Source organism: Thunnus maccoyii, chromosome 6 (genome assembly GCF_910596095.1).
Source record: "Thunnus maccoyii chromosome 6, fThuMac1.1, whole genome shotgun sequence".
NCBI lineage: Eukaryota > Metazoa > Chordata > Actinopteri > Scombriformes > Scombridae > Thunnus > Thunnus maccoyii.
In genome coordinates this window covers 14,808,721-14,831,477 of record NC_056538.1, presented here as the reverse complement: position 1 = coordinate 14,831,477, position 22,757 = coordinate 14,808,721, and the positions used below count along the sequence as shown (strand labels likewise).

Genomic DNA, 22,757 nt, shown 5'->3' with positions numbered 1-22,757 from the left:
ACCCTTCCCCTGGGTAAAGATCTGGCCAAGTTCCCCTGGAAAACCAGGCCCCCCACCAAAACTCCCTTACCCAGGAATGAGCACCCTTCCCTGGGTAAACATCCAGCCAAGGTCCCCTGGAGACCTCAAAGGCTGGGTGAAAAATTAACCAAAGTCCCCTGGAGCTCCAGGGGCACCACTGGAGGTCCCTTACCCGGGAATGATCACCCCTCCCCTGGGTAAAGATCCAGCCAAGTTCCCCTGGAGAACCAGGCTCCCCAATGGTGTTCTCCTTCCCAGGAATGAGCTCTCTCTCAGTGTGAATAACCAGCCAAAAGCCCCCTGAGGACCTCCAGGAACCAGGGGCAACACTGGAGGTCTCATACCCAGGAATGAGCAACCTTCCCCTCGCTAAAGATCGAGCCAAGGTCCCCTGTAGAACTCCAGGAGTTGGACCCACCCCTACTTAACTTGTACCCAGGAAGGAGCACCCTTCCCCTACGTAGATCCACCCAAGTTCCCCTGGAGGACCAGGCCCCCCAACTGAGGTCACTTACCCCGGAATGAGCACCTTTCCCCTGGGTAAAGGGCAAAGAGAGGCCGCCTGGAGACCTCCAGGAGCCAGCCCCACCCCTAGTACACTTGTACTCAGGAATAAGCACCCTTGCCCCCAGTAAAGAGCCAGCCAAGGTCCCCTGAAGACCTCCAGGAGCCAGGGCCTGACAGCCTAAGTCCCACTGGAGACCTCCAGGAACCGGGGTACCACTGAGAGGTCCCTTCCCCAGGACTGAGCACCTTTTCCTGAGGTAAAGAACCAGCCCAAAGTCCCCTGGAGCTCCAGGAGCACCTGGAGAGCCTTGGGAGCCCTTGTGCCCCTGGCACTCTGAGTCAGAATCTGTTATAATTACAGAATATAGCAGGATCTGACAGGGAGCTCCAGGACCATGGGGCACCACTGGACATCTTGTACCCAGCAATGAGAACCTTTCCTCCAAGTGAAGAACCACCCAAAGTTCCTGGAGGGGAGACCTCCAGGAACCAGGGGCATCACTGGAGGTCTCTTACCCAGCAATGACCACATTTTGCCTGGGTAAAGAGCCAGCTCAGGTCCCCTGAAGACCTCCAGGAACCAGGGGCACCACTGGAGGTCTTGTACCCACGAATGAACACTTTTCCCATGGGTAAAGAACCAGGCAAGGTCACTTGGAGACCTCCAGGAACCAGTAGCACCACTGGAGCCTTGGTACCAAGGAATGAGAACTCCTCCCCTGGATAAAGAACTAGGCAAGGTCCCCTGGAGACCTCCAGGAACCAGGGGCACCACTGGAGGTCTTGTACCAAGGAATGAGCACCTTTCCCTGGGTAAAGAACCAGGGCTCCAGGTGTGTAATGACAAGGTTAACCCTTTATGTGCAAAAAAAGTAAAACTCTTAAAGCTGTATACGCACGGTTAACCCTATTCGGTGTACACTGTCAATTGTTCCAATCACAAAGCACAGTTTACACTCGCGTTTTCTCCACATTGAATTTGCATCTGCATTCATGCAACTCTGTAGAGACCTCTTAAATTAATGTGTGTACCTGTGTCGTCGGTGGGATTACTGTCATTTAGGTCAAGATTTTCAAGAGACTGTCTCAGTGATGACGACACCTTTTGTTTGCAATCTAACCAGGGGCTCCTGACTACTACAACAAACACATGTTAAAATACATTTCAATTACTGAGACAGTGAGGAAGTGAGAGACACACAAGGACAGAAAAATACTAAACCAGGGTTACAGCAGAAATACAACAGATAGTCTCAGGTCTCATCATTTAGCATTTGAAGAAAATAAGTTTTAGTATGAGTAAATTTTCATGTTTCACACCTTTACTTTTTCTATTTTTTCTAATGCTTACAAACAATGTATTAAATTTTTTTTTCTGCTTAGCTGGGCCTATATGTCTATAAAGATTGTGAACCTACAGCACTGACTGTTAATGAATTTTGCTTTCCAACAATTTCTTCTGTAATTCTGAATTCTGAAAAGTTGAGTCCATTTTTTATTAGCGGAAAGGAAATTTGGTCAAAATAGCAACATTGCCACTTGTTACAGGATTAAATGATATTTTTTGTGTAACTAAAGTTTTTTTTATTAACTTTTTCAATATATACAAAACCTAATAAAACACAAGACCATTTATTACAGTAAATCAACGAAAAATAAATAACAGAACAAACAAAACAAAATAAGTCTGGGCAAACAGAATTAGCTGCAAGTACAGTAAGAAAAAACAGTAAATTGTGGAGACAAAAGTTAAAAATAAGGGGGCACCATGTATCAATAAATACCAAATAAACTGTTTTTTTCCCCTAGAATTTCCTAGAATTCCTAGAATAGAGATTCCAAAGAGGCAATGTCATCAATTTTCACCATTCAGCAACCTGCAGTTTTGTCTGGCTGTTCCAATGAAGAAGAGAACAATCCTTGAAGCGGCAATAAAGCCTGCCAGTGCAATTACAAATTTTTGGGGGGGCCTACCACTAATTAAATGAGCAGAGTATTACATCACAAGTATTGCATAAACAAGAATTCTAAATAACACAATAGGTTCTAAGGATTGTAGTGGATCATATGGGCTGAGATAGGATTTGAGGCGAAATAAGCAGATATGGAAAGAAACTCTCAACTGATCTGTTTTGATCCTTCAGAGTGTGAATATGAGTCAGCTGTGTGGATGGTTATGTCAGATAGACTGGGGTGATGAGGGGAATTATAGACCGATAAAGTCGGGACAAATTCAGAGCACCTCAGGAATCCAACAAAAGCCAGCAGAAACATGGATTCTAGGGTTAAGTCAACCATAGGGGTTATGTAGTCTGAACATAAGGAGTGGATGCAGATGCTGAAAAGGTCAGAAGTGAGTGGCAAGTGTCTAGCTGAGAGAGCCGGTTCCTGTTTACACAAGCCTTTTATTAACATGGTAACATGAGAACCCATTCTCATGGGAACCCAACCTCATGTCATGAGGTTGAACGACATTAGAAGCTGGTGACTAGTTTGATGAAGAAGTTGATTCCTGCTAAGTAGGTCTGGATGGTGGAGGACTGGATTTTTTGGATGGAATGAGCATGGATGATTAAATTGCAGATGGACCAGAGAGAGAAAAGGCAGCTGGTAGGTGGAGTGATATGTCTTGAAGCAATTCCAGCCAGTAAGGTAGGCTGAGAGTGTGCTTGGGGAGAGACTGTTAAGGATGGCTTCTTGTGAAGCATTAGAGAGGTTTGCCAGCTGTGGAGCTAGGTGAATATTGTGGCTGAAAATGGTGGGATAGGCGTTGGGTGAAGATCCGACTCTGGGGCCAAGTGTCTGAATTTTTGGAATGAGAAGCAAGACAATGAAGCAGCAATGCTATTGTGGGCGGCCCAGAGAATGAATTGGTGTTGAGCTGAGAATAAGGTGAGTCTGCGCAGGAACTACATGATGGCTAGAGAATGAGATTGACCTTTGTTTAGCTACGACTGTGGTGTTATCAGAGTGGATAAGTATGGACTTCCTAGACCATTCATGCCCCCAAAGAATGGCAGCTAATATGATGGGGTACAGCTCGTAAAGCATGGATGAAGGAGAGCAGGACTCTGAGTTGAGAGATTCGAACTCTGGGGGCAAAGCAGAGGCAAATCATTTCCCTCCATAGTAGCCACCAAAACTCATGTAAAGTTGAATGTCCTCAGGCTGGATGATTAAGTCGTCATAACAGAAGGAAACGCCATTCAAAGAAGACAAAAAAAAGTAGCCACATATGCATTTCCACTTTGCAGGCATCATCCAGAACGACCCTATCGTGGAGAAAGGGAATGGCAGCAGCCTTAAACAAAAGGATGGACAAGAAAGATTTTGCTTGAGGCATTATGCGGATGGCATTATTGAGATGGCCAAGGAGGGCTAATAGCTGGCGTTTGGTGCATCTGTCTGCCTAGAGGTAATTTGACAGAAGCAGAAGTAGACTAGACATATTTTCTCTGAGGGCAGAGATGCCTGGAAGGAAACTGAGTCCAGGGTGATGCCTAGGAATGTTTTCTCCTCAGAAAGAGGGACGCTGAGTTTGGTGAAAGCATTTGAGAGCATATTGAGCCCGTGGCGAGGAGATGAGGATGTTGGAGTGACAGTGAGAAAATCATAAAGGATCGGCCTTCCCCGTTTGTCGACCCCCTGCAGAAATGGGGACATTGAGAAGGACGTATGTCTGCGGGCCTCCACTGTCGTGGAGCGCCAGAAGCTGGAAGCCTACATGATGGGGACAGCTGACGATGAGGAAAGAGTTGGGGCTGGCTCCTACGACCATGCCCGTGGCGTCCGGCCCTCGCTGAAGGAGGTGAGGAGGCCTGAGACCTGCAGCCCTCTGCGGTTGGAGTCAGAGTCGGAGAGATCTCGTTGGCGAAGCTTGAATGGAAATGCCGGTGGGACTGAGGTACGCTGACCACTGAATGCAAGCAACTACACTGGGGTGTTTGGCTGCGGTCTGGTTGCTGCTGTAAGTCTGGTGGACCGGTGTCGAAAAGATCATCATACATCATTGCCGTCTGAATCTGTCAGGTAGATCCACAGTTCCAGATCCATGGTAAATAAACAATTTTAAGTTGTGTCTTTGTTTAAACCAAAGTTTTTCTATCACAAGTTTAGAAGCACGGTCTGTCTGATCTCAAGAAATCTCAGACAAACAGGGTAGAATGGGTTGACCAGGTATAAGTAGGCTTGACAGGTGATTAGAGGTGGGGTTGAGGCGTGGTTCTGCTCCCATGTAATCTGACATAGGTGCAGAGGATATTCCACATGTGCTCAGTCTTGCTGCCAAACAGAACTATAGAAAGGAGGAGGATATATAGACTGGCTGCCAATCAGTTGAGAGTGAGTTCAGGTGACAATGGGCGGGTTCATATCAAGGAAATGGATGAGGGAGTGAAGACTAGTGTAGCTCTTTTCAACAGCCGTCCCCAAATCCTATAAGGATTTGCACTCTGTAGGAGTCATACTAGGAAGAATGATTAGGGATTGCAGGAAGTGCAACTAGCCAGGAAACCAGGTGGACGTAGGACTTGTTCCTTACTAGTGCCACCTCTGTCTGCTTTGAAGATGGGGAAGATACCACTTGAAATGAGAAGAGTAGTGGTCTGCCAACAATTGGTTATGTGATGCCACTGCCTACAACTGAAGAGTTCAGGACTTGGATAAGAGACGAGAGGAAAGGAGTCTTGCTGCCCCATGAGAAGAAGGTTTGGAGTTACTGGATCCAGGTCTACAACATCCGAAGAGACATAGCCAGGAGCCTTTGAGTAAAAGATACCTTCCACTTCTTTTAGCAGAGTGTGCAGGACTTCTTCTGTGACTAGTTTAGTGTCAAGTGAGCTTTACAGGGCCTGTTTGACAAGACAAAATTTCTCTTTCCCATGTCCCTCCAAAATGAGGGGCATGCGGTGGGTTGAAATGGAATCAAATCCTCCATTTCTCAAGTTGGGCTGAGAGAGGTGGAGCAAGAGCTGTCAAAGCCACCTGGAGTTCTTTCTCTCTTCCTTTGAAATTGCTGTTTCTACGAGCAGTGAGACCCCCCCCCCCCCCCCCCCCCCCCCCTTTTGTAAGAGCTGAAATCTGTGTCAGACTTGATGATGGCAACTTCTCCGCAGAAAGAAGGCTTCATTTATGACTGATGGTATTCTACCTCATTGCTGGAGCCAGCTGGTGCCTGGGTCAAGTGTCTGGGGTTGATACAGGAATTCAGGGCCTTGACTCCATCAGTTTGGCTGCTGGATCTCTGAGAGGGTTTTGCCTCTAGTAAGGTCATCAGCTGGGTTGTTGACTGTATCCACATACTTCCAGTCTTGGCAGTTGGTGAGTTCTTGTATCTCAGACACCCTTGTATCAACAAAGACCTTAAAATGGCATGAATCTGACTGCAATGAAATAAGAATAGTGGTCGAATCCGGCCAAAGGATAGTATGTCTGATAGGAAGACCGTTGTCTCTTTGATGCCACACGAGATTGAGCAAGCAGAAAAGCCACTTGGACATGCTCCCTTTCATTCTCTGACCAAAGATGTGCAACTGCTCCATAAGCTCACTCATGCATCACAGAATATGTGAAGGTCTTGCTTAGAAGCGGAGGAATGGCTGGCAGATGTGTTTGAGGAATAGTTTCCTTTGATAGAATTGACAGCTCATCCTTCCAGTCCAAGCAGAAAGAAGGAGGGTAATAGAGGGTCATCCCATTCTCGCGGTTTCTCCCAAAACTGCTATATCATGACTTTTGCTCTGGTGGTGTAAGGGCTGAGATACCCTAAAGGATCATAAAGGCTAGCAAGGACATGGTAAATGTAACACATTGTTGTGGTGGATGATTCCAGTGCCTGACCTCTATAACCAAGGCAATCGGTTTGGAAGTTCCACTGGAGCCCAAGGGTACATTCTGTCTGGGCTGGAGTGTCTTTGGAGAGCCACATCTCACTATTCTCACATCTCACTTCAGTTGGCAAGAGGTCAGTGACCCTTGGGTCATTACTTGCCCACTGACGAATATTGAAACCTCCAGAGGTCAGAATTGACTTCAGCTGACCAAGTGTCTGTTTGGTTATGGTGACTGTAGGGAAGCTTTGGAGGTAATTGTCAACATAGAACCCCCTTTCCACTGAATGGCGCACTGGGTCATCTGGCTGTGTGTGAGTTTTAACATGCCTCTGAAGGGCAAATGTTGTACAGCAGGGGCTACAAGTAGTCTCAAATTGCAGGACTTGCTGTTCATAAGCAGATGGAGGAACCCCTTTCATCATGTCCTGCCAAAGGAAATGCAAGAGCAAGAGCTCTGGGGCAAGAGTCAGACTCGATGAGATATGCTTTTTATGTAACCACTAATGGCGACAACATGTTCACGAAAGGGGAGTAAAACTCCTAGGAGGGAAGGCCCCAAAGAAGGTTCCGGTAGTAGGGTTTTGTTCAAATTCTGGCCTTTACACTCAAATGAACAATCAAAGACCAGATGATTATTGGCGTTATGGGTCACCATATGATGAGGTACATACCATGTCTCTCAGGAATCTTCAACTTCCTCCTAGGTGAGCTTTTTTACATAGCCTGCTTGTTCAAGCTTGGAGACCTTGTTGTGATGGCTGCTGTTTTCTCTGGATCCTTGACCAACTTTGATTCAGTAGCATGCAGTCTAGCCATCACAGCCTGTGGAGGGGCATTCATAGGGCATTCAAATTCACTGCCTGATTATCCAGCTTGGACTGAATAGCTGCTCTCTCATTGATGGGGGACCACATCTAATTGCTAGAGTTTTTCCACATTACTGAGCAGCTCATCCGATGGAGCGGTGAAGGGTGTATGGAAACACCTGACAACAGATGGGGAGGTTCAGTGCCTCTCACTGGGCCCTGCATGCAGTTTCCAACCAAGGCAAGTACTAACTGCTGCTGGTGCCCCTGATGGGCCAAACTGAACTGGGGCAATTGGTGAGATCAGGTGATTATGATCTGAACCAATAAGAAGTATTGGAGTGACACGGCACACTGATGTCAGCGGCAGTCCACATAGATGTTTGTATCTTCTTTGAAGGGACTGCACAGGATGTGTGTGCTCAGATAAAGGTAGCTGATCTGCAGTGAATGCACGACTGACGTGAAATGATTCACCAGAACCCAAAGCAGGACTCACTTTTAAGGATCTCTGAAGAATCTCCACTCCTTGCCTGATTGTTCTGAGGGCCAAGTTTTCTGGTTCTCCATCAACCTGAAGACTATAAGCTGCTAACTGCAAGAGAGCTGTTCACTCTGACCCATAATCTAGAAGCGCAAAGGTCTCCAGGGCATTGCTGCCATTGTGTAGGATGACCTTGACCACTTTCAGAAGGACATGACCTCTGTGACTTGGATGATCAAGGTACAGAGTGTGGGCTGTAGAGTTTACAAGGTAGGAACTTGTATCAGGTTTCCTGTTGATGTCACAGAGGATCTGTAGATGCCTCCTCTTACAGGTATTACAGTCTCTGTTTAGAGTGCACTTGGCTGCAACATGTGGTCGAGAACAGCACCAACATCTCTTATTGTCCTTGATCCAGGCTATCACTTGTTGTTTACTCAGGACTTTGAAATCAGCACACTTCCCAATGGGATGGTCTATTTAGCTACAATAGGCACGGGGGGACTTTGAGGACGCTTGGGGCGCCTTACCCTCATCAGCACTGTTAGCTTCATGGAGTATTGTTGTAATAGCATGAGAGGATGTTAATCTTTGTGATCGAGGGTCTGTGTGATCCCGTCTAAGTTGGCAATGGGACTCCATTTGAAGCTACTCAGAGAAATCCGTGAGGTCATAGTTGGCATCTTCTTGGGTTCTGTACATTTGACTCTTGAATTGGCTAACCTGTTCATTCGGAAGTTTCTTCATGTGAACCACAGAGAAGTTCAGCATTGCCTTGGTCAGCCATGGTTCTTAATAGGCCCACTAGTGCTTGGACCTGCAGAGCAAAGTAGCTCTTAATTCAATTAAACTTTACATGCTATTTGCCTTTTTTACATTTGAATTCTTTACATGTATTAGGTGGTTGTATTTATTCTTGATATTTTTCCGACGACATCTTTCTATGCTCTTACAGGGTCACATAGTTCTGAATGTTTTCTCCCTTATTTGCTATGTGTCCCCATTATAGACACATCCTGTTTCAGAGATTTTTCAGGGATTTCTCCATTTACTCTTCCTCTATTCATATTGATTATTAATCAAGAGGATATATTGAATGTATGCTCATTATGAAGGTTATCTTTCTTTTACATTTTGTGTCAACTGTTTCTGCATTTTTGGGCATCTGTATTTATTAATTTGGATTGTATTACCCTCTTTATATTGTTTTTTGCTGTGTTTCTGGTCTTGGGCATTCAGTTTTTTATATATTCATTGCCCTTTGGCTCATAACACCAGTCATTGTTTTCACTGATTACTGAGGTCACACCTCCTTCATTTGAAGAGGCTGCATCAAGTTGGTTCATTCACAGATGGATCCTATTACACAATTATGTATTCTCTTAGCTGATTGGTGTTTGAACCTCACACGTGTTTATATATATAGTTATTTCTTCTGTTTTTTATTACGGTGATAATGGCTTCTGGCTGAAACGTTTCTGTCCACAATAAATAATCAGAAGGTAGATCTGTGAGCGCCGGTGCTTTGTTTGTTTTATTTTTGCCACAACCGTGCACCTGATACTCTGTTTAAGACTTGGAGCTGTGTGCACAGCTACTTCTTACTAGATCTACAGTTAATGGTTTCCATGGTGATTACATGAAAACCTTTGTTTCCAAAGAGGTAAATGAATGACAAAACATAAATGATACAAAATCCATTTTAAAAATTAATCAAGTACAAAAGACACAGACAAATGTGCACACAAAGTATTCAAAGCTGAAAAAACATTATCATTCATCCATATCATAAACTTACAATACACAGAAAAACTAATCTGCCCATGATAGCAACACATTGACAAAACAAATCACAATGTAAGCTCTCATCTTTGTGGTTTTGAGGGTTGTTTCCTCCAAAACTAAAAATAAAACTAATTAAATAATAATGATAATAATAATAATAAAATAATAATGCCAAATATGGATTCACCTACTTATATATTTAGAGAAGTCTGTTATTAATTTGTCTACAATTCAGTATGAAGATTTTTAGGAATCAACAAAGTCAGATTTGTGTTTCTTGAAAGTATTATTATATCTTGTGACACTTGCTGTTTATTTTACAGTTCATTCAGTTTTTCCACTCCCATGTGTTTAGTTGAGGAGAAACAAAATCCATATATCTAACTGAAAAAATGGCAGCTGAGTGAAGTAAAATCCATGTTGGAAATCATTTTCATTAGTGCGTGTTTAAGTCATGACAAACATAATGTAGAGATGCATAGAAGATGATTTTATTTTGTCCATTTTATCAGTAACATTACTGATAGACCCTTTAATCAGCAATAAAGCACGGGTCTCATGTATGAAACATATATATAAAAAATGACACAGACTTGAGTGTTTTCAGTGTCACACTTTGAACTCTATGACGAGATAGATAACAGAGCAGGCGGTATTGTTCTGTCATCCATCACATCCATATAAAGTGACAATGATTTCCATGATGCAAACTAATCCCGACTCACTCATCCTCTTGGGTCATTTCTCTAAGGCACTCCTTTAAGTTTTCCACTCGGTTTCCTGGAGCACTCTGTATTGTCTTCTCCAGGAGCCGCTGCACCTCATCAAGTCCGCCCACCTTCGGGGCATTGTGGCGGTAGAGGTACCCACCCAGCTGTTCGTCGTGGCATTCTGGGGAAAGCAAGCCACACAGGAAGCGCAGGAACATGTCGTATTCTCCCAGCTGGGCAGCGAAGGTTCGCTCCAAGGCACAATGGACCAGCCCTGCTGCTGATTTGGTCTGATCCTTAGAGGTGAAGATCTTGGGCATGTGCAACCCAGACTCCAGAATGTTCTTACCCTCCGTGCGGAACATTGTGAAGACGTACAGAGCAGCCATAAACTCCTGGAAGAAAGAAGAAGTTCAGTGATTTTTAGATGATTCCTTTGGGATATGCTAGTAGTGTTGGTTTTTCAACTGTTAAAGACCCAGTGAAGTTCTTATCCTGCGCTCCTGCATTATTGTTTTGTTAGCTCCTGACAAGTAACGAATATAAAAAAAACCATTTTGGAATATTTTTATATTGAAACGTTTCGAGTGCTTTTCTCTTCATGTAAAATGTTAAAATATTTTTAATAACTCCTCTTGGTGTATACATAAATAATCAAATAGGATTTGGAGCAAGTCACTCATTATATAAAAGCAATCTTGACGTTAGTTTGTGGGTTGTAATAGCTAACAGAGTGACATCATGGTCCAGAGGTGTGAGTTCGGATCTCAAGCGCCAACAAACACTTCCTCTTTTTATTTCCAAAGAGTGTGGTTGAGATCTAACAACATGGATGAAGGAGGTGTAGGTGGAAGTTCGGAACCACTCTGTATTCACTCAGCCACGCCCAATGTGATCCACCATACCAGCATCTCCAAGAGCTTTTTAATTTCCTGTTAAAATCACCTGGTAGACACATGCCCTACAATGTTGAGATGCTAAATCCCAAAAATGCCCTTGGTGACACAAACTGTCTCAATGTATTTAAACTAACTAGAGAGAACAGTTCCCCTAAACGCCTCTCATGCAGACTATCGGTAGAAACTACAATTTACCGATGTTCTCTAAACGCCGTCACATGCAGAATATCTGGAGACAACAATTTTAAGTTGATCGAATGAACCGTAGTGCCCGTTCAAAATGTGCCTGAGACATCCTGCACTATGTCTTGAACATACATACAAAGTTATTGCGCATGAGGAATGGGAATAGAGCTTAACTTTTTCAATTCATTCTCTATGGTAGTTCTTATCACTATGGGTGTAAGTCCCATCTCTGACCACAATGTGAGTTGCAATGGCAGAGTAGCGCTGTCCGTATTTCTGCTCGTTGAATCCACGTGCAGAAGAAGAAGCAGAAGCAACGTTGTTTATGAGGCATTTTTATATATTTCTGAACGTGCCTGAGACATCCAGCACTGTCTTGCACATTCATGCCGAGTTTCATTCACAGTAACGTTACACAGTTCAATAGTAGAGCTTAAACTTTTTCAAGTCATTATCACTACAGATATAATCCCGCCTCTGACCACAGTGTGGGTTGCAATGGCAGAGTGGTGTTGTCCGTATTTCCGCTTGTTAACTTCACAGTCAGAAGAAGAAGCAAATCAACGTTGTAGAAGCAACGTTATTTATGAGGTATTTTATATATTTCTCGAGAAGCGCTCGTCCAAACAACTTCACACATCGACATTGCAATTCCTTGTTTCCCCAGCAATACACCTGCCAGGTATGAAGTAGATCAGATGAACGGTTCTTGAGATATGCGAAGGACAAACATATATACATACAGAGATTCCTTGCTTTATATAGAGAGATGATCACATTACAAAACGCCTCCAATTTTTTATTGGTGCAGAAAATCACAACTAACTTGAAAAACACAAAATTAACTGCATGGTAAATTCAACATATCATAACTGTAGTATACAGCAGTGTAAAAAAAAAAACTCATGGAATAAAGGGTTTTCCCTGCCTATCTAACTCAAAGGCAGGCCGCCTTTATTCAAAATTGCGGTATGTGATGTTGACAGAGCGAAAAAGACGGAAGTCAACTGCGAAGGCAGTGCAGCACCCGGACAGCCTACAGCGCGCACACACTAGAGTTATCTTGTAGTTCATTTAAAAAAAAGACAGCGGTGCAAGCATTTTTTGATTTAATGACTATATAGTTACCTTTGCGAGACGAATGTGAAGTACTTTGTGAACTTTCTATGCCGTCACTCAGAGCCACAACATTAGTGGAGCGGGGCAGCAAACTCCAGCAGTAACAAACAAGACCGACGGCTGACCAACACACACTGCAGCATTAAACAACTTACACCAACTGTGAGGTAAAGAAAATAACTCGGTGCTCAGTAAGAGCAAAAGACTGAAAATAGTGCTGCCTTTTCTATTCATTCAATCAAGAATCAATTTTGAATCAAGAATCGATTCTGAATCAAATCAGCACCCAAGAATTGTGATAGTATCAAATCAGGAGATAAGCATATCGTCCCAGGCCTACATAATAAACACCATAATTTGTCACAACCTTTATTTATAATATTTTGTCCCATCTTGGCATAAAATTTAAATCCCTATGGACACTTGTCTGTCAAATCATGATTTTTTTCATTTAAGCATATGACACTCTAAGGCTGCATTCACACCAAATCAGGCGGTGCAGCGTTCAGCCGCAGGGTCGAGCGGAGGTGTGTGGGTTTGTGGGCGTGTTTATTTGTGCTCTACAATTTAACCGCTGTGAAACAATCAGAAAATAATGTTTTATTGATCTGATTCACTGGCTTTCTCGCTACCAGCGCTCCGTCTCTTCATTCACTCTCCTGCGCCAAAACGGCCACAGCCGAGCCGCACTACCCCCATTCAAATGAATGGGACGACTGGCGCTTTCGCCGCACCACCTGATTTGGTGTGAATGCAGCTTAAAGGTGCGCGTACAAACTGTGTCTGCCGCGCCACGCACATTCTCCAGCCTTTGCCACCTTTGTCTCAAAAAAATCCAGGGAAAACCCTGGAATACTGAAAGAGTTTTACCTGAAAGGTGAAGTGTACAAAGCAGTACATCTTCCTGCCGTCTGAGGTTGCAGTGGAGAGCTCAGTACACATGCCAGACAACACCGTCACCTCTGTCAGCTTCAGGCCGTACTCTTTCACATCATCTTCATAGAACACGCTGGTATTCCTCTCCAGCATCTTGAAGGCCATCTTCCCCATCTTTGTCAGCTGGGCCTTGTCTTCACTGGACCATTTCTGAGGAAAAAAAATGTCAAGATGACAAGGACAAATTTTGATACTGAAGTTAAGCTAATCATTAGCTTACCTTGACAAATAACCACCTGTCTTTTTTAACAATTGACTGACTGGTGTTGACTCAGAACTAGGCTTTGATGCAGCAGTTTGTCTTCTTTTTGCAATGAAATGCATCCCCAAAATTAAAATTGAATCTGGTGATTAATAAATATCTGCTAGAAACAAATAGAGCACTAGATTTGGATTTTATCCTGGTACAAATTTAAGAAATCAATAATGTGCAATGAAAGGTTGATACATGGGATTCAATTTTGTGTTCATGAAATCAAGTGAATAGCAATAGAATATTTAGTCACTAGGAACTCCAACGGAAAGAAATTAAATATGAATTAATGAATTATATGATATTATATTGTATAACTATATAGAAAAAATAGCAAATAAGAAAATAGTGATGCACATTACCAGGTCATGGTCCCCCTTTCCATAGTAGAACTGCAGCCTGCGATTCATCTGGACGATGGTGATGTTGACATAGAACGTCGTCAGTCTGGGGGGACGTACCCCGTAGTCCTGATAACGGAAGCAGCGCTCAAACACAGTGGCCATCATCCAGCAGACAAAGGGTTGGCGAGCAAGCATTCTGAGTGTCGGTAGGTGCTTATAATGTGCCACGATTTTTGCCGCCAGATTTTTATCGGAAAAGCGCTTAGTCAGGTATTCATCTTTCATCTCGTCACTGTAGGAAAGAGGGAAAAAAAAAAAAAAGATGAAACTGGACTAAAACTGGACCAGTTGAAATTAATTTAACTGATCAGCAGTATTACTATACATAACAATCAGACTTATTTACAGGATGGCATGCAGTAAATATACACACACCTAAAGCCCTGTATTTCTGTGACGGCATCTATGAATTTTGATGGTATTTGTGTGACAGCTGCCCGTCGGCCCAGGATCCAGACACGGGCACCACGAAGCACAGTGCCGCGGATGATATTCACAATCAAGACGTCAGGATGTGCTTGGGTGTGATTGTCATTTATCACCGGAGCATTCTGAGGAGAGAAATCAGAAAAAAAACAAAGACAGACAGATTGATATTTTTACCATTTGTTACCATTTGTTGGATTAAAACAGCTTTCACAAAACACCTTGCTCACTTTGACATATCGAATCTTTAAAAACTGGCATTTTATATTTTGCACTTCTTCTTTTGTCTTTCTTTTATCATAGCGGATATGGAAAGTGGATATTGACTTGAAGACATGATCCTTTCTCTCTCTCAGGAAGAGAGAGAAATATTATTTATGTTGTGGGTGGTTTTATCTTCATTGCTCTAGCAAACAGTGTCTGTTAACTAAAAGAGATTTTACATGTATTGTTAGATGACTTTTATTAGTTATCGTCAACATATTTATTTAAAAGTTACAAATGTGACCAGGTCTGAAGTGGGTGTGTGTGTGTACACTGATGCATACCTCCCAGTCCAGAGTAGCTTGGTAACAATCGAATGAGTCCATTATGATGAGGAATTTACAGTCTTCTTGATCCAGGTATTTCATGTCTTTGCACTCAGGATGATAATATTCTATCACTTCCATGATGGACATAAAGGTTTCGCAGTTTTTGCTTCGCAGATGCCAAAAAGTGCGGAATGAAAGTTTGATGATGAACTGCAGATCCTGAGAGAAATGGACAAGAAAATAAAAAAAAAGGAAATACAAAAAAATCTTCACTTGTGAGTATTCCTTATGACAGAGAAACATTTGCACATTTCTTATATTATGAAAATTTTACATCAGATTTTCTCTTGCAAAATTCTAAGTGACTGCACAGTCGATACTGGCATTCAAAATCAGTCCCCTGGTCTACCCAAGGTTGCTCCTCTCCCTTTTCCCTCGGCCCTGTTCTAAACATTACTAGTGTTTTGTGTATTAGATCACAAATTACAGCCCAGTATTTCTGTTAATTTATCAGTCATGTTACATAAATAATGGAATACGGGTTTCAGTTGAGTGATTTGTTTTACAACGTTGTATTTTGTTGAAGGGCTTCAGTCCTTTTGTGACGTTAGAGCAGATCATGATCAGTGATGTGCACACAGCAGTGAGTCACTAGACACTGTCAAATTGAGGAAGAAAGGATAAAACTGTTCCACAGTAAAATACATTGTGTATAATTTTGTGCACTCATAGCTGTGCGTGTATGTGTTTGTATCTGTCCATCCATACGAAACTGTGATTGTCAGCAGTAACAGGGAATTCTACATCAATGTTGATCTATTTGTTTTGAAAGCTTGCAAGCAGTCTAGCTCACCCTATGGTAACCTGAGTAATGGTACGTTCCAGTCAGGCGAGGCTAAGAAGATAAAAGGCCAGTCACTGTTCAATTGTGATGAGTGAATGGAGAGAGTAGGTGGCAGCTTCCTGTGAGGCTGAAGATTTTATTTGTCTGCTTTGCTTCAACTTTATTATTTTTGATGAATTTCCCATAGTTCATTTTTGCCTCCGTTTCATTAATATTTTGAACAGCGCGTGTCTCTGATTCCTCCAAGATTACAGATCAGTCTCAGCTGATTTCTCAAAACTGTAAGATTATCTTTCACTGTTTAATTGTCATAAGTGACAGTGGAGAAAGATGGGAAACACTGGGAGAGAAAATCAGAGGTGTTGTGTGACAAATAATTCCAGGCTGGATTGAAACCAGTAAAGTCACAGTGATATTGTTCTGTAACCAACTCAGCCACTATGACACACTGAAAACTGAAACACACACACTGAGCTAAAAAAAAACTAGATCTATTTTGACAATTAGTTCATTTTTCCAGAAAAAATGCCCAATATTTCCAAGGATTTTTTTGTCTTTTGTGATCATGAATTGAATATCTTTGGGTTTTGGACTGCTGATTGGACGCAACAAGCTACTTTTGTCACCTTGGACTTTAGGAAAATTATTCACTATTTTCTGATATTTTAAAAACAAAACAATGAACCAAGAAAATATTCAGATTAGATGTAGAGCGATTTACCTCAACTGATATATTTGGAATTGCTAATATTAGATTAGGAAACCATGAATCCATGAGTGATACATCCATTAAACATTTTTGTCACTTCTCACCCTGTTGGCACGCAGTTCTGCCCAGTCCAGCGCGACCTTCCCCACAGAGACAGTCATGCCAATTCCTGCAATCCCTGTGGTCACCACTGTCCTCACCGGCTGACCGTCTGCCTTCTTCAGTCGGAACAGATTGTTCACACCAACAAAGGTGTCGGCACTGGGGACCTGGATAGGTGTGGGAAGCTGGGATCGGAACTCATGGGACGGTTCAACTCCTCCATAGCCGCAGGTGGAAATCTGGGGCTCAATGTAGATGTTGTCCAGAAGGTTCTGCTTTCCGGCTCGAACGACACCCTCACGGATGACTTGATGTTTTCTGATCAAATACTGCTTCAGGTGAAACCGGGACAATGCTGGAGGTGGTGAAAGATAAAAAGGATTGTAAGAAAATGTATGTACACTCTCAACATCTTGCTCACTGACACACAAGGGTGATGGACACTTGCCTACATGGAGTTTTAAATCTGGATCTCACATTGCAAGAATCATCTTTCTACTACACCACCTCTCCTCCTACTTATGTTGTTGCACATATTCTCACCAGAAAAAAAAAAAAACATGTCACAATCAGCCTATAATTCTTTAGCTACTTTCTGATGATGATTCCTGCTAAAATAAGAATATCTGATCCGGACAACGCAGGAGTGCAAAGTCCATCTAATCTACCGTGCCATGATGACAGACTCTTTCTGTAAGCAAGGCTTTAAATCACATAGTTGACAATATGAATTGTTCCCTTGAAAGTGATATGCTATCAAAAAGCATGTGAGACTGCATTAGTTGCAGCATGTCTCAGGAAAAACAATCTGGGTAACTTTAGACCTGCCATTCACAAATTCATTTAGAAAGCAGTAGATATACAGCTGAATAGCTTTCATAAAAATAATATAAATGACTAATATCAGTCATGTTTCTTGAAAAATGAAATGGGAACATGCTGCAGTAAAGGTTGCAAACAAGTTGTGAACAACAGATAGGGTGGTTCAAAAAAAGCATCAACAGCATTCAGTTTTAAATAGTTTCACGTATATCAGTATCTGTAAACTGGAGACTTTTCTTTTAAATTTGACTGCAAGGCTCTTAATCGTTTGTCACGTTCATACATAGCTGACTTTCTCCTTTTAAATATACATATAACCAAATGGCCTGACCCTCAAATAAGTCTGAGGGGAGTCTTCACTTGCCTCTCTTGCACTGATTCCGTAGTTCGCTTGCCTCCGCTTGCTTGCTGACATTTTCTAATGTACTTATTGTATGTAACAGGGCACGATCCTGACCTGCAGAGCAAAAAATAAATCAAAAATTATAAGCAATCAGTGAAAAGTGTACCGGTCCTCATTCACTCCACATGGTTTAATCCTTATTTTCAAACCATGCATCTTACTGTTAATCCAACAACTATCATATGAGATACTACGGAGAGACTTCAAATTTCCACCTGGTAAAGGATCAAGTACACAAAGCTTCACTTAACACCATCCTAACATTCAAAATTTGCAAGCTTTTAAGCTCTGTTTGCACCATTCACACTGTACGTACTATAGCGTGTTTTCTTACCAAGGGTCTCTATGATCCTGTCCACAAAATCAAGAATGTCTCCCTCCATCACTTGTTGCAGGGTTATGCCTGGCTCCCACTGGTAAAACCACATCTTAAATTTGTATAGCTCTTCCCTTGTGAGGCCTGTCAGCTTATTCTGGATGGACTACAGACAAAGAAAAGGGTATAAAAACAAAATGTTAACAGAAATATTATACATACTGTATATAAATATTGACAAGCTGCATAATCCCTTAAATTTCATCTTTATCTTCATCAAAGCTTTTGGTGTAGCAGGATGTAGCTATGGCCTCTTGAAAATCTGAGCTTTACCAATTATTAAATGTAAAAGCACCTGGATTTGTGAAGTTCAATTATCAGTTTCTGATTGACACACGGCTCAAATGAAACTGCTCATTAACATTATACTTGTAATGTTGATATTTGTAGTAAGTCTCTAAGTTCAGGTTTAATTTTTATTATTCGTGTCAGAAAATCATTTGGTTGGAGGTACAAAAACACACACAAAAAGACAGTATAGAAACAACACACAAACAACACATCCAGAAACATGCAGATTACATATTTACTAAGTTAAAATGCATCATCAGTATCAACAGATCAAAGTCCTGAGACCACAAAGGGAGGAGTTTTCAGACCAACCTTGAATATATGGGGTAGGTCCTGCTCTGGGTGTAGTATGCCTGGCTGCAAATCATTCTGTCCTGCATCGTCTGGTTCAATAGGCTCAGGTGGTTCTGGAGAGTCACATACTATAACTTCATCTGCATCCTCTTCATCGTCGTCTGAATTACCCTCCAGATCAGAAGACCTGAGAGACAAAGAGAGAGAGAGAGATGTCAAACAATAGTCGCATACTGTCTCAAATTTGACGCACCCGATTTTGAATGAAGAGAAAATAAAGATAAAAAAAACACTAAATAAGCCATATTTATAAATATATCTATATTTTGTCACATATAGATAAATCATAGAAAATATACAGTATACATAGAGGTATTAACACAAAGAGAGAGTTTTGTACTAAAAAGACTATAACAGTGGATGATATCCACTTGATTTCTCTAACTCAGACTGCTGAAACATTATATTAGCTTCAGATAAACTTTGGAATGTGTGTTTGTACAGAAGGAGGACCGTGGACTTTGCCCCCATCTTTATATTGGAAGCAAATTAAGGAAAGGATGTTTTAATGGGCAGTATGGACAGGAGGAATGATTACAGCAAGAAACTAGAAATACCACCTCACAGTTGGATGCCTCCGCCAACCAGTCAAGCTGCAGTTTACATCCATGTCTGTCCAGACTTGTTTAATATTTGTAATGAAGACTTTGAAGGAATTTAGTAAAAAGGTATTAAGTGTACTTTCCTTTTATGTTTTCACATGCTTGGCCAATAGAACTGATTCTGATAGAGCACAAACACCTTCAACCCGGCAGCACAGAAGATCTTTACAGTCACCACAGTATCAAGGTGGCCTGAAGATTAATGTCACCAATTCAGTATCTGACCAAATGTGAAATATGGTCACAATCTCCCCTTCTGTTCCTGTGTTATGGCATTGAATAATGGCCAGAAAAGGCTTTTTGCAGAACATTGTGATATCACAGTGAAGTTGACCTTTGACTTTTTGGATATAAAATTTAATCACTTCATCATTTTATCTTATTAGAAATTTGTGTGAAATTTCATCATAATTAGTGTGATGTGAAGCCACAGTGACCTTGACCACCAAAATCTAATCAGTTCATCCTTGAATCCAAGTGGACGTTTGTGCCAAATTTGAAGAAATTCCCTCAAGGTGTTCCTGAGATATAGCGCTCATGGGTACCTGACTTGTTTTAATACATACATGAAAAAGTGTTAAGATGTGCAAGTAAACATGACTAATGCTTTGCTCCGCATTGTCCTGATCCATGACAGACATGTGTATTATTGTGTGTGTGTGTGTGTGTTTGTGTGCATGAGTGTCTCCTCCACCTGGTGTCAATGACAACAGCTCCCGGTGGTTTGGTCTGCAGCGTGGTCATGGTGTACAGGGTTTCTGGAGAGTCTGGGCGAGTCAGTTGCAATCTGGACAAAATTAAAAAGAGAAAACGCCCACCTGTTACAACAATTTTAACGTCACATTAGCAAAGTTAAAATCATTCAAAGCAACCTTGTCCTTCAAGATGTAACACAGTTTGGCCTGCAAAGCAAACTATTCTAACCATAAGTTCTCACTAAAAAAGGATTAAGGTAGAATATTAGCATTTACAAGTTGATCCTACTTATAACATATTGGCTGACGCTTGTGTGTTTCCCAGCAGGGACAGACAACCAAAAATCCTGATTAGGAACTGACTTCACATTTCCATTAGTAGGCTGAGGTGCCCTGTGAACAAACGCACACCCCTAGCAGCTACCCCACCACTGGATCAAGGCTGATAGTTTTATCTTGCACGTAATGATGGATGTTCAAATGTGACTGCAGTAGATAAATGATAAGTAGCTAAACAGTTTTCAGCTTGAATATGGTAAGAAAGCCAAGTATCAAAACTTGTTATAAAATGAACTCAAACCAAGGGTAGCCTAGAAGGTAAAAAAATGAGCTTGTGCATTGGAATTTTGAAATTCATGAAAAGGTTTTTACTGCCACCTAAAGCCAGGAAGGAGTAACAGTATTAAGAGGAATAAAAAGTGTGATTCATACTAAGCTTAATCAAGAGTGTAAGCCATAGCAAATGCTCTGTCAATAGTGCTATGAGGCCTTATCAGTCTGTGTTAAAATAGCCAAAACGTGCTATTAAAGACACATTGGGATAATGCATAAATATCCAACCAAGACACACTACCCTGTCCCCTCATGATCAGTTATGTCGGGTTGTGCTGTGGCAACAGGAGAAGGGCAGGCTTCAGCAACGTCGTCTTCTTCATATTCCTCCTCCTCTTCCTCCATCTCTTCACTGTCACTCTTCATTGAACCATAGCTGGAGGGCGGTCTCTTCCACTTTTTCTTCTCATCCTCTTCCTCCCCTTCTTCTTCATTCCCCTGTCTAAAGATGCTGAAAAAGAGGATGTTAGTATGTGAGTGGATGTGACACTGTTTTAAAGTAGTACAATGTGTACTTAACTGTTAATACGTTGCTATGACACAAATATGGTATGGTAGGTAATTACAAAATGATCAAGTAGTTTGACAAAAATGCGAAATGTTTGGGCCTAAAGTGGCTGTAAGTGAGTGTGATAAATGAGCACGCATGATTGAATAAAGGTATAACTGACATCTAACGTCTTAATTGACAAGAATGACTGAAGTACAGGGAGCGGTCTTAAAGAGAGTCAAAATGGCAGGTGAACTCATGTCCTTTGCCAAAGCAGCATGTCAACACCCACCTTTCCACTTCAGTATCCGGATCCATAGCTCTGGTGCGAACAAACTCACACCCAACAGCTGTACAGAGCACCTTAGTAAACGAAATCTTATCACAGTATCAGAGTAACTTTGATTCCAATAAAATGAATCCTCGGTGCTTACTGACGTCTTGCTAACTAACTGCTAACTCTTCAAGCAGGCGTTCAGTCGCGGCCGTAAACGTTACTATCGTTACTACTATGCTAACATTAATACTTAAGATAACACGATGCGTTTATGAACACACAGACGCGTTAGAAATCCACGTTTCCTTAAAACACAATCTATACAAACAAAACAAATAATGATGTGTAAAATAGTGTTACCGGCGCTTCATTCTAACTTCTCGAAGCTTCGGTTATTCAGCTAAAACTTTCGGTTTCGAGCGTAGGTTTTTATTCCGCCACCAGGAACAGACTTCCTAGTGTTACACCGTATTTGGTTACCCATCACATTCTGTGACCTGCAATGTTGGAAGCGATTGGAGGAAACACCCAGATCCTTTACTCAAGTAAAAGTATACTCACTATATTAAATAAATTTAAAGTATATCATTATTACTGATGATACTGATGAGCCAATGCATAATCTGCATTTTAATATATCAGTAACAGCCCGATTTTCTGCAAAATTAGTGCGTTTACTTTAGTACTTTCAGTAATACATTATATATTTTTACTTAAGTATGATTTTAAATGTAGGATTTTTACTTGTAATTAAGTATTTTTACATTGTGGTATTGATATTTTTACTTACGTAAAGGATCTGAGTACTTCCAACACTGCAGGTCACAGAATCTGATGGGTTACCAAATACACTGTAACACCGGCGCATAACCTTCAGATAAAAGCGTCATCGTCGCATAATGTTGACACAAAACAGCAAAACTGCACAAATAATACAGTTTATCAAAATTGCCCTGAACTTTTATCTCCACATAATCATTTAATCTGTATATAAATGTCAATATAAGCATTCAAAATCAGCCACACTGTAAAATTTTGACGTTTTGAACATAAATTGTCAACTGTGAAATTCAAGTTTTAACACTTCTACTGGCCTGTTCCTTATCAACATGTCGTGATTTAATGTGTAGCATTTAAAAAAACACTACAGACTCTAAATCAGCTAACCTGTACAATGTTGTGATATATTAAGAGGTAAATGTTTTCTGCAAAACTGTCATTTCTTAATGCACACACCAGATATCTAATTACTGTAGTTTTCATTCATCCATAGAATAAAT

The 22,757-nt window shown here is 41.5% G+C and overlaps 1 protein-coding gene across 1 annotated transcript; it reads right to left on the bottom strand.

The window, feature by feature from the left end:
* Positions 1–9,903: 9,903 nt before the first annotated feature.
* nlrc3l (NLR family, CARD domain containing 3-like) lies at positions 9,904–21,929 on the bottom strand. Its single transcript, XM_042414977.1, has 12 exons — positions 21,493–21,929; positions 20,952–21,161; positions 20,098–20,190; positions 18,760–18,928; positions 18,115–18,262; positions 17,742–17,834; positions 16,558–16,910; positions 14,916–15,119; positions 14,317–14,492; positions 13,900–14,173; positions 13,219–13,434; positions 9,904–10,539 (listed from the first exon to the last, which is right to left on the bottom strand). The coding sequence occupies exons 1-12, from the start codon at positions 21,516–21,518 to the stop codon at positions 10,156–10,158; spliced, it is 2,346 nt and encodes a 781-aa protein (XP_042270911.1). The 5' UTR covers positions 21,519–21,929; the 3' UTR covers positions 9,904–10,155.
* Positions 21,930–22,757: the final 828 nt, after the last annotated feature.